Genomic DNA, 12,519 nt, shown 5'->3' with positions numbered 1-12,519 from the left:
TATAGCTCCTTTTTTGTTGGATTACAATTCAGTGAAATGTACTGAAGATAGTTGTTTATACACTACTGGCCATTAAAATTGCTACTACCAAGAAAAAATGCAGATGATAAACGGGTATTCATTGGAAAAATGTATTTACTAGAACTGACATGTGATTACATTTTCACGCAATTTGGGTGCATAGATCCTGAGAAACCAGTACCCAGAACGACCACCTCTGGCCGTAATAACGGCCTTGATACGCCTGGTCATTGAGTCAAACAGAGCTTGGATGGCGTGCACAGGCACAGCTGCCCATGTAGCTTCATCACGATACCACAGTTGACGAAGAGTACTGACTGGCGTATTGTGACGATCCAGTTGCTCGGCCACAATTGACCAGATGCTTTCAGTTGGTGAGAGATCTGGAGACTGTGCCGGCCAGGGCAGCAGTCGAACATTTTCTGTATCCAGAAAGGCCCGTACAAGACATGCAACATGCGGTCTTGCATTATCCTGCTGAAATGTAGAGTTTCGCAAGGATCGAATGAAGGGTAGAGCCACGGGTCCTAACACATCCGAAATGTAACGTCCACTGTTCAAAGTGCCGTCAATACGAACAAGAGGTCGCCGAGACGTGTAACCGATGGTACCCCATACCATCACGCCAGTTAATACGCTACTGGGTCGATGACGACTACACGCTTCCAATGAGCGTCCACCGCGACGTCGCCAAACACGGATGTGACTATCATGATGCTGTAAACAGAACCTGGATTCATCCGAAAAAAATGACGTTTTGCCATTCGCGCACCCAGGTTCGTCGTTGAGGACACCACCGCAGGGGCTCCTGCCTGTGAAGCAGCGTGAAGGGTAACTGCAGCCATGGTCCCCGAGCTGATAGTCCACGCTGCTGCAAACATCGTCTAACTGTTCGTGACAATAGTTGTTGTCTTGCAAACGTCCCCATCTGTTGACTCAGGGATCGAGACGTGCCTGTCATGCCTGTCATCTCGACTGCTAGCGATACGAGGCCGTTGGGATCCAGCACGGCGTTCCGTATTACCCTCCTGAACCCACCGATTACATATTCTGCTAACAGTCATTGGATCTCGACCAACGCGAGCAGCAATGTCGCGATACGATAAACCGCAGTCTCGGTAGGCTACAATCCGACCTTTATCAAAGTCGGAATCGTGATAGTACGCATTTCTCCTCCTTACACGAGTTATCACAACAAAGTTTCACCGGGCAAAGGCGGTCAACTGCTGTTTCTGTATGAGAAATCGGTTGGAAACTTTCCTCATGTCAGCACGTTGTAGGTGTCGCCACCGGCGCCAACCTTGTGTGACTGCTCTGAAAAGCTAATCATTCGCATATCACGTCATCTTCTTCCTGTCGGTTCAATTTCGCGTCTGTAGCACGTCATCTTCGTGGTGTAGCAATTTTAATGGCCAGTAGTGTAGTTGTAATCTGGATACGCCAAAATAATTAAAAGAACCAAAGGTGATTGCGACTGACTGCTGTGTTCCCACCGTGCCTTACGCTGGTGGAGATGTAGACACGCCACTGCTAATGGACAGGTAAAATGCCCGGTTGGGCATGTCAGGAGGCCTGCGAGCTAGTGAGCGGCTGAGCGCAGCGGGCGGCGCGCGGTACCTGACGTAGTCGCGCTTGCAGTAGGTCTTGCCGTCGCGCACGAAGCAGGTGCAGGTCTCGTCGAGGAACTGGTGGCACTCGGCGCACTTGAGGCAGGCGGCGTGCCACTCGAGGTCGGGCGCCACGCGCAGGATGTACTGGTCGTGGATCTGCGCGCCGCACCCCACGCACAGGCTGAGCCGCCGCTTCTCTGCAACACCAGCCACACGCGTCACGCGCTGCTCCGGCGCGCCGGGCGCTTGCGGGCGCGCCGAGGGAGGAGCTGGGAGCTCGGGCAGTGGGGCTGCAAAAGTAAACAGCACATTTTCTACCGCTAGCTTTCAGTACTACCGAGACACGCGCACTACCCGATCAAAGCTTTCCGGACATCTCTATACAATGCGGAATTGGCCACTCGTATCACGAGAGGTAGAAGTCTGCGCGGATAAGGATTCATTTTCGAATGAGTAATTGATATTAATAGACAGTAGTACTCAGAATTATCGTATGTAATGACATTTTTATTGTTGGGGTGCCATTTCTGCGACAACTTAACTACTTTTTATACACTCCTGGAAATGGAAAAAAGAACACATTGACACCGGTGTGTCAGACCCACCATACTTGCTCCGGACACTGCGAGAGGGCTGTACAAGCAATGATCACACGCACGGCACAGCGGACACACCAGGAATAGCGGTGTTGGCCGTCGAATGGCGCTAGCTGCGCAGCATTTGTGCACCGCCGCCGTCAGTGTCAGCTAGTTTGCCGTGGCATACGGAGCTCCATCGCAGTCTTTAACACTGGTAGCATGCCGCGACAGCGTGGACGTGAACCGTATGTGCAGTTGACGGACTTTGAGCGAGGGCGTATAGTGGGCGTGCGGGAGGCCGGGTGGACGTACCGCCGAATTGCTCAACACGTGGGGCGTGAGGTCTCCACAGTACATCGATGTTGTCGCCAGTGGTCGGCGGAAGGTGCACGTGCCCGTCGACCTGGGACCGGACCGCAGCGACGCACGGATGCACGCCAAGACCGTAGGATCCTACGCAGTGCCGTAGGGGACCGCACCGCCACTTCCCAGCAAATTAGGGACACTGTTGCTCCTGGGGTATCGGCGAGGACCATTCGCAACCGTCTCCATGAAGCTGGGCTACGGTACCGCACACCGTTAGGCCGTCTTCCGCTCACGCCCCAACATCGTGCAGCCCGCCTCCAGTGGTGTCGCGACAGGCGTGAATGGAGGGACGAATGGAGACGTGTCGTCTTCAGCGATGGGAGTCGCTTCTGCCTTGGTGCCAATGATGGTCGTATGCGTGTTTGGCGCCGAGCAGGTGAGCGCCACAATCAGGACTGCATACGACCGAGGCACACAGGGCCAACACCCGGCATCATGGTGTGGGGAGCCATCTCCTACACTGGCCGTACACCTCTGATGATCGTCGAGGGGACACTGAATAGTGCACGGTACATCCAAACCGTCATCGAACCCATCGTTCTACCATTCCTAGACCGGCAAGGGAACTTGCTGTTCCAACAGGACAATGCACGTCCGCATGTATCCCGTGCCACCCAACGTCCTCTAGAAGGTGTAAGTCAACTACCCTGGCCAGCAAGATCTCTGGATCTGTCCCCCATTGAGCATGTTTGGAACTGGATGAAGCGTCGTCTCACGCGGTCTGCACGTCCAGCACGAACGCTGGTCCAACTGAGGCGCCGGGTGGAAATGGCATGGAAAGCCATTCCACAGGACTACATCCAGCATCTCTACGATCGTCTCCATGGGAGAATAGCAGCCTGCATTGCTGCGAAAGGTGGATATACACTGTACTAGTGCCGACATTGTGCATGCTCTGTTGCCTGTGTCTATGTGCCTGTGGTTCTGTCATTGTGATCATGTGATGTATCTGACCCCAGGAATGTGTCAATAAAGTTTCCCCTTCCTGGGACAATGAATTCACGGTGTTCTTATTTCAATTTCCAGGAGTGTATATACTAAGATTCATTCGGACATGTCGGAAAGAACAGATACCGTCGGTTACCATGCAGCTCGTTAGAATGAAATTACAATGTAAAGAACACCCTTAGTTGCTTACAGGCGTTCACATACGACAACGGGGACTGATGAAAATGTGAGCCCCGACCGAAACTCTAACCCGGGATCTCCTGCTTACGTGGCAGACTCTCTATCCATCTGATGGTAGACAGTGGGCAGGATTTCCACCCAGAGAGCACTTCACAGGCCACACAAAAGACACGGTCGCTGAAACGGATTAGGCGCAGGTCTCTTGGGTACAGCTACGTCGGTCGTAGCCAGGGGCTGAGGACAACAGACATACCGCTCTACCTGGGCCCTGCAAGATTCCAAGAATGTCAACAGACTTGATGTGTTCAACTTAAATTGCAACATACGTACTGGGCAGATGCCTTCCTCATTATCCGCAGATGACCCACGGATATCCGCGCCAGTCGCGATTTTATCCGCCAAGCAACAAATACAGCGGATATCCGCATTCGCGCTGACCTCGAACGAGAGGAGAACCCGCCACTGTAAAAGGAAGCAGAAAGTATTGCGTTGTCAGTAGAGAAGCACTAACAGCAGAATGGGTTGTCGGAAGAGCTCAGTGTCTTCTAACGTCGGCTAGTCATTCAATGTCACATGAGTAACAGATCAATGGGGGGACATTTCAACCGTTCTAGAGCTGCTTAGGCGATTGTTAGTGACATCATTGTTGTTGTTGTTGTTCTTCTGGTCTTCAGTCCTGAGACTGGTTTGATGCAGCTCTCCATGCTACTCTATCCTGTGAAACCTTCTTCATCTCCCAGTACCTACTGCAACCTACATCCTCCTGAATCTGCTTAGCGTATTCATCTCTTGGTCTCCGTCTACGATTTTTACCCTCTACGCTGCCCTCCAATACTAAATTGGTGATCCCTTGATGCCTCAGAACATGTCCTACCTACCGATCCATTCTTCTAGTCAAGTTGTGCCACAAACTTCTCTTCTCCCCAATCCTATTCAATACCACCTCATTAGTTATGTGATCTACCCATCAGTTCTTCAGCATTCTTCAGTAGCACCGCATTTCGAATGCTTCTATTCTCTTCTTCTCCAAACTATTTATCGTCCATACATGGCCACACTCCATACAAATACTTTCAGAAACGACTTCCTGAGATTTAAATCTATACCCGATATTAATAAATTTCTCTTCTTCAGAAACGCTTTCCTTGCCATTTGGCAGTCTGCATTTTGTATCCTCTCTACTTCGACCATCATCAGTTATTTTGCTCCCCAAATAGCAAAACTCATTTACTACTTTAAGTGTCTCGTTTCCTAATCTATTTCTCTCAGTATCACCCGACTTAATTCGACTACATTCCATTATCCTCGTTTTGCTTCTGTTGATGTTCATCTTATATCCTCCTTTCATGATACTCTCCATTCCGTCAACTGCTCTTCTAGGTCCTTTGCTGTCTCTGACGGAATTACAATGTTATCGGCGAACCTCAAAGTTTTTATTTCTTCTCCATGGATTTTAATACCTACTCCGAACTTTTCTTTTGTTTCCTTTACTGCTTGCTCAGTATACAGATTGAATAACATCGGGGAAAGGCTACAACCCTGTCACACTTCCTTCCCAACCACTGCTTCCCTTTCATGTCCCTCGACTCTTGTAACTGCCATCTGGTTTCTGTAAGAATTGTAAATAGCCTTTCGCTTCCTGTATCTTACCCCTGCCACCCACAGAATTTGAAAGAGAATATTCCAGTCAACATTGTCAAAAGCTTGCTCTTAGTCTACAAGTGCTAGAAACGTAGGTTTGTCTTTCCTTAAACTATTTTCTAAGATAAGTCGTAGGATCAGTATTGCCTCCCGTGTTCCAACATTTCTAATGGAATCCAAACTAGTCTTCCCCGGGGTCGGCTTCTATCAGTTTTTCCATTCGTCTGTAAATAATTCGCGTTAATATTTTGCGGCCGTGACTTATTTTGAAGAGTAAACACGATGGAACGACCGGAGCTGAACAGGACCAGGCACGCCTCGTGTACTGACCGTTATGGACCGTAGAGAATTAGAATTGTGGATATACAAAACCGCATGAAATCGGAATAATTTCCACAGTGCTTGCAGCAATCCAGCTAGCACAATGACTGCGTAGCGAGTTGAAAAGAATGAGATGCAGCTGTGAAGCAGCTTCTCACAATCAACTCTTTTTCTGTAGTCAGTGTTAAACGACGCTTGAGGTGGTGTAAAGAGCAACACAACGAGACTGTGGATGACTGGAAACGGGTGATTTTGGGATGATGAGTCACGCTTTACTTGCTCCAATTAAATGGAAGTGTTTTGGTTTGCCTAATGCCCGGAGAACTTTACCTGCCGTCATGTGTAATGCCAACACTGAAGTACGGAGGAGGTGATGTTACGGTATGAGGGTATTTTTCGTAGGTAGAGTGTGCTCCCCTTATTGCGCTAACAAAATAGCTGAATGCCGAAGGATATGAACACAATTCAGAACGTTCTGTACTACGTACAGTCGAATAACTGTTTTATAGACGATGATGGTTTGTATCAGAATGAAAACACACCCCCTCAAAGCATCATCTGTGAGACTGGCGGAGTTAGAGCTGTGAGGACGCGTCGTGAGTCGTGTCTGGGTAGCTCAGTTGGCAGAGCACTTTCACGCGAAAGGCAAAGGCCCCGATTTGGAGTCTCGGTCCGGCACACAGTTTTAATCTGCCAGGAAGTTTCATCTCAGCGCACACTCCGCTGCAGAGTGAAAATCTCATCCTGTGTGACAATAGTTTGGAGACAATACCACTTCTGAAATGAACTAGCCTGTCCAGAGTCCCTACCTCAACCTAGAGGAACACGTATGGGGATGACCCCAACGTCCCTAGCTTCTCTGGTTTCGACTGTTGAGGAGGAATGGGGTGTCATTCCGCTGCAGACATTCAGACACAGTATTCAAAGTTTCCCCAGTTGAGTTCAGGCCGTCATACAGACGAAGGGTAGACACATTTCATATTTATATACACTAATATCTATTCAGATACTTTTGATCAGTGAGGCTCTTAGTTTGCAACTTCGGTTTTTCTTTGTTCTACCCTCTACTTTGTTTTCATTGCACGAAAAAATGAGTTTTGTTTCATCTGGGTTACAGAGGTGCAGCTGTGCCTCCCGGTTCCTACATTTGAAAAAAAAAAACGAACAATTATACAAATACCTCACTTACCTTTTGTTATATTCCTCTGACCTGTGCATATTATGCCTAAAACCCTCAGACGTAGTGTTAACATCCCTAGGGACTTCTTACCCAACACTTTCCTTTCCGCACACTACTCCTTCCTAAGGATATGACAGGGATGTAATGGTTGATAATGTAGTGGGACAACGTTCTAGTCTATCCGTAATGTTACTCAGTCCGTACTACGAACTATGGACGAGGGGCAACAGTCAGATTCCATCTGTCTAGATTTCCGGAAAGCATTTGACACGGTGTCCCATTGCAGGCTGTTAACGAAGGTACGAGCATATGGAATAAATTCACAGGTATGTGATATATTGCTGGATGAAACTAGCTAACGTATTGATAACCTTAAGAAAAGATTTCTGGTGTTGCTAGGTCGTTATATCTCATGTTTTCTCCTATGGATACCACTCGAATCGAGGGACAATTTTAGACACCTGAAGAGAGAGGGGCTAAGGAGGTTCGAGTTCCGAGTACTGTTGTGTGGATATCCTCAGAGACTCGGGGCACGTTCGACATAGCAAGGCAAGGAGGGAAATTCGGTCACATCTCTGTAGCAGGATAGAATTCGCTTCTGTTTACGAGGACCTCAGACAACGTCCATCACCATGACAGATCACTTCTGCCAAATATATCAACACGCACGAAATTGTCCGCCTCCGTAGCTGACGAGAGGACCGTACGAACTCCCCCCTCCCCCCCCCCCCCTCCATATATTTGATCCACGTTGACAGAAAGTGTAGGGAACGACTTAGTACAGGAAGACGCAACTCTCAACCGTTTTCGAGAAAATCGTGTTTGAAAGTTTTAGGCGTGACAATGTACTTTGTGCGAACGCTTGTATTCAACGATTATTCATCCGAACGAGTTAGCTAATAGTTTCATAAGCGCGAGGTCTCTGGGACGTCAACTGAAAAACAAACGTGGTTTACATTCACAAAACGATTCTCGCTCATCATAAAATTTCAAGGTTTCCCACTATCTGTTGTCAGAACAATATGAGAATGAAAAAACGGAAGTACCGGCAGTGAGATTCGATCCAAAGACCTCTCGCTTACGAAACTAAGCCTTCACTCTATTTCGGACCCCTTGAATACTAGTGACTACACAAAAGTAGACAAGCACGCATAAAATTTTCGAAGTCTATTTTCAAGAAAACGGTTGAAGAGTTGCGTCCTCCCATTTATGTACGTTCAAGTCCTAGCCGTGTCCTTCACGCCCTGTGAATACGAATCAGATCGGCGAGAGGAAGTTAGTACGGTCCCCTATTGAGTGGTCAACAGTGCTGACTGCCATTCGGAGGACCCTGGATCTATTCCCGGTACTGCCAGAGATTAAACTTCCTGGCAGATTAAAACTGTGTGCCGGATCGAGACTCGAACTCGGGATCTTTGCCTTTCGCAGACAAGTGCTCTACCATCTGAACTACCCAAGCACGACTCACGCCTCGTCCTCACAGCTTTACTTCTGCCAGTACCTCGTCTCCTATCTTTCAAACTTTACAGAAGCTCTCCTGCGAACCTTGCAAAACTGGCACTCCTGAAAGAAAGGATATTGCGGAGACATGGCTTGGTCACAGCCTCAGGGATGTTTCCCGAATGAGATTTTCACTCTGCAGTGGAGTGTGCGCTGATATGAAACTTCCTGGCAGATTAAAACTGTGTGCCGGACCGAAACTCGAATTTGGGACCTTTGCCCTTCGCGGGCAGGTGCTCTACCATCTGAGGTAAAGGTCCCGAGTTCGAGTTTTAATCTGCCAGGAAGTTTCATATCAGCGCACTCTCCGCCGTAGAGTGAAAATCACATTCCAGAAACATCCCCGAGGCTGTGGCCAAGTCATGTCTCCGCAATATCCTTGTTTCGGGAGTGCTAGTTCTGCAAGGTTCGCAGAAGAGCTTCTCTAAAGTTTGGTAGGTAGGAGACAAGGTACTTTCAGAAGTAAAGCTATGAGGACGAGGCGTGAGTCGTCCTTGGGGAGCTCAGATGGTAGAGCACTTGCCCACGAAAGGCAAAGGTCCAGAGCTCGAGTCTCGGTCCGGCATACAGTTTTAATCTACCAGGAAGTTTCATGTCAGCGCACACTCCGCTGCAGAGTGAAAATCTCATTCTGGAAACTGCCAGAGATGTTTCTTATGTGGGAGTACAGATATTCCGTTGCGCTAAGCCTCCTGAGGCCAAATGAGTAGTTACTCGACCAACTGTGGCTGCGAGGTCAACAAATCCGACAACGGCCGGGATAGTGGCTTGCTGAAAACGTACTGCACCAAATCCCATTTAGGCCGGCCCTGGTGGCCGAACGGTTCTAGGCACTACAGTCTGGGACCGCGCGACCGCTACGGTAGCAGGTTCGAATCCTGCCTCGGGCATGGATGTGTGTGCTGTCCTTAGGTTAGTTAGGTTTAAGTAGTTCTAAGTTCTAGGGGACTGATGACCTTAGAAGTTAAGTCCCAGAGCCATTTGAACCAAACCCCATTTAATGACGCCGCTGGTAAGGGATGACACGGCGGTCGGTGGGACCCCGGCTGGTCCGTCTAGGGCCAGAATGCGGAACTTGACTTACACACTAAATTTGCCCAGTCGTTAACAACGCTGACACCCACTGACTAATCACACCAGCCGTTCCTCGAGAAACGCTGCTTGTTGCGAGAACGAGCAGGGCCGAGCTGGGTAAAAAAGACAAGTGAGGTTAAATACGTGGCACCATTAGAACAAGGAGCAGGTATTCTGTAAGCGGCCTTACTTAGCGCTACTTAACCCGCTCTGAATGGAAGCACTAACACAGAAATTACGGCCCGCGGTAGCGTGTTTGCTCACTGATTGATGATAAACAGGCGGCGCTGGTGTTTGTGTAACGTGGGCGGCATAGACGCCGATAGAGGCGAGCGCGGTGCTGTTTGCTCTGCTCAGCTACCGGCTACCGGCCACCGGCCACCCTGCTATTGGCTACCGGCTACCGGACAGAAGCCAGCCGCATGCATGTCCCGGCATGCACCTCGCCCAGCAGTGTGCCCTACTTGTTCACCTCCCGTCTCCTGTGGCGGAGCTCGCCGGACAGATATTCATTACATCGACAGCGAGGACCTTGTGTCGCTCACAAACACAACGTTCTTTGCCCTCACTTCTTGCAAGACTTACACGGACGACGATTGACTAATTTCGTAATTTGTTTATAGTGTAACTGATAATGAATGACGCCAAGCATCGGTCAAACATCAGCATCTACACTCCGCAAGCCACCCAACGGTGTGTGGTGGAGGGCACTTTACTGTTCCTGTTCCAGTCGCGTATGGTTCGCGGGAAGAACGACTGCCGGAAAACCTCCGTGCGCCCTCGAATCTCTCTAATTTTACATTCGTGATCTCCTCGGGAGGTGTAAGTAGGGGGAAGCAATATATTCGATACCTCATCCAGAAACGCACCCTCTCGAAACTTGGACAGCAGGCTACACCGCGATGCAGAGTCTGCCACTTGAGTTTGCTAAACATCTCCGTAACGCTATCACGTTTACCAAATAACCGGTGACGAAACGCGCCGCTCTTCTTTGGATGTTCTCTATCTCCTCTGTCAATCCGACCTGGTACGGCTCCCACACTGATGAGCAATACTGAAGTATTGTTGATGGACTACATTTTCGAAGAACTAACCCAATGAATCTCAACCTGGCACTCGCCTTACCAACAATTAATTTTACATGATCATTCCACTTCAAATCGTTCCGCACGCATACTCCCAGATATTTTACAGAAGTAAATGCTACCAGTGTTTGTTCCGCTATCATATAATCATACAATAAAGGATCCTTCTTTCTATGTATTCGCAATACATTACATTTGTCTATGCTTAGTGTCAGTTGCCATTCCCTGCACCAAGTGCCTATCCGCTGCACATCTTCCTTGCATTTCGCTGCAATTTTCTAATGCTGCAACTTCTCTGTATACTACAGCATCATCCGCGAAAAGCCGCATGGAACTTCCGACACTATCTACTTGGTCATTTATGTATACTGTGAAAAGCAATGGTCCGATGACACTCCCCTGTGGCACGCCAGAGGTTACTTTAAAGTCTGTAGACGCCGGTGTACTCACAATTGTAGCAGCGATAAACGCTGGAACTCGAGTGCACGATTAAATTGTGCTGCAACCAGGACTAAAACCTGAGACAATGGGCGTGCGTAAGCCTTTTCGCTACCGTGGATAAAATTCTAAAATTGCAATTCTTGATATAACTGATTCGGTTAACTTGAGAACGTGTCATACCTTAAGTACTAAATTTGAGAAATGATATATACAGGGTGATTCTAAAGTGGCTATACATTCCAGTGATACAGTACGTCACTGTACATTTCAGTGATATAGTAACGGAATATTTGTATCTTGGAGGTACTACGACAGAATGCTAACCAAAGAAGAACGAATCGCTGTTGTTTCTGCTCCTCTCCGTGGAATGACGTATGAACAGGTGCGGACAGACTTTGCCCGTCGATTCCGGAAAACAGGCCCCACCAGGCTTGCTGTCAAGACCCTAGTCAATAAATTCCGGCGTACTGGTAGTGTTGCAGATGAAGAACGCCCAGGGAGGCCGGCCATAACGCCAGACACCGTGCAAAGTGTGCAGGATGCGATCACACGTAGCCCTTCCGCATCTACCAGGAGACTTGGTAGGGAGCTTGGTAATCCTCAAACCACTGTATGGAGAGTTCTTCGTTCCAAGCTGCAAAAACGTGCATACAATATCCAGGTCGTAAATAAGCTTGAAGCGGAGGACTACGCAGCCAGACAATCCATGTGTCATGATTTGCTACAAGCTGTGGAAAATAATAATTTGATGCAAAATGTCTTGTTCAGTGACGAAGCTACATTTCATACCTGTGAACATGTGAAGACACAACTGCAGGATCTAGGCAGACGAACAACCACGTGTGGTGCAGGAGTGGCAACGGGACGCACCAAAAGTGAATGTGTGGTTAGGGATAACGAGGTCAACAGTGTACGGGTCCTTCTTCTTCGCAGAAGCAACCGGTACTGGAACCACATACCTAGATATGTTGGAACAGTTTTTGGAGCCCCAGTTGATAACTGATAGGATTATGGATACCGTTGTTTTTCAACAGGATGGTGCACCACCCCATTTTGCCCTCGTTGTTCGGGATCATCTGAATCAGGCATTTCCTTGCAGATGGATTGGTCGTCCATCTTCACGGATGTGGGCAGCCCGCTCTCCTGACTTGACACCCTTAGACTTTTTTGAATGGGGGTTTATCAGGTCTAAGGTATACCAGGTGAAAATCCGCAGCACTGAACACTTAACACGGCGGATTCGAGCCGCAGCTGCTGAGATTACACCAGATGTGCTTGGGCAGGTTTTTCGGTCTACAGTGGAGCGCTGGGGGGTGTGCCTAAACATGCAACGTGGTCACATTGAAATGTAATGAAGCTATGTCCTATTGTAACATAAGTTGCAGTGCCGTTACATATTGGTTAATAAAATTTGTTTAGGTACAAAATGTATAGTGACTTTTCAATAACTTATCGTATCTCAAACGACAGGTATTTATGCCGTTATTGTGTTGTGCAAAAATCATCGCGGCAGAGAAACTGCTGTAGGACAGTGTCAGATAAAAGACTGGGCACATCACTTATTTAAGCACGGT

At 48.4% G+C, this 12,519-nt stretch overlaps 1 protein-coding gene across 8 annotated transcripts in view; it reads right to left on the bottom strand.

Moving 5' to 3' along the window:
- LOC126272723 (insulin gene enhancer protein isl-1) overlaps positions 1-12,519 on the bottom strand; it is a 401,780-nt gene that overhangs the window by 184,966 nt on the left and 204,295 nt on the right. For 6 of the 8 annotated variants that reach the window (XR_007549253.1, XR_007549254.1, XM_049975777.1 and 3 more), the window contains one exon: positions 1,639-1,828. Coding sequence is in view for 6 of the 8 variants with exons in the window: in XM_049975777.1 (XP_049831734.1) it covers positions 1,639-1,828 (190 nt within the window). In the remaining 2 variants the exon portion in view is untranslated. Of the gene's footprint in view, positions 1-1,638; positions 1,922-12,519 lie in introns of all 8 variants that reach the window. The other 2 variants (XM_049975773.1, XM_049975774.1) reach the window with 1 other exon arrangement.

The sequence above is a fragment of the Schistocerca gregaria genome, chromosome 5, assembly GCF_023897955.1.
Source record: "Schistocerca gregaria isolate iqSchGreg1 chromosome 5, iqSchGreg1.2, whole genome shotgun sequence".
Classification (NCBI taxonomy): domain Eukaryota; kingdom Metazoa; phylum Arthropoda; class Insecta; order Orthoptera; family Acrididae; genus Schistocerca; species Schistocerca gregaria.
Note: the sequence above shows the minus strand (reverse complement) of the source record. Positions and strands in the feature narration are given on the sequence as shown.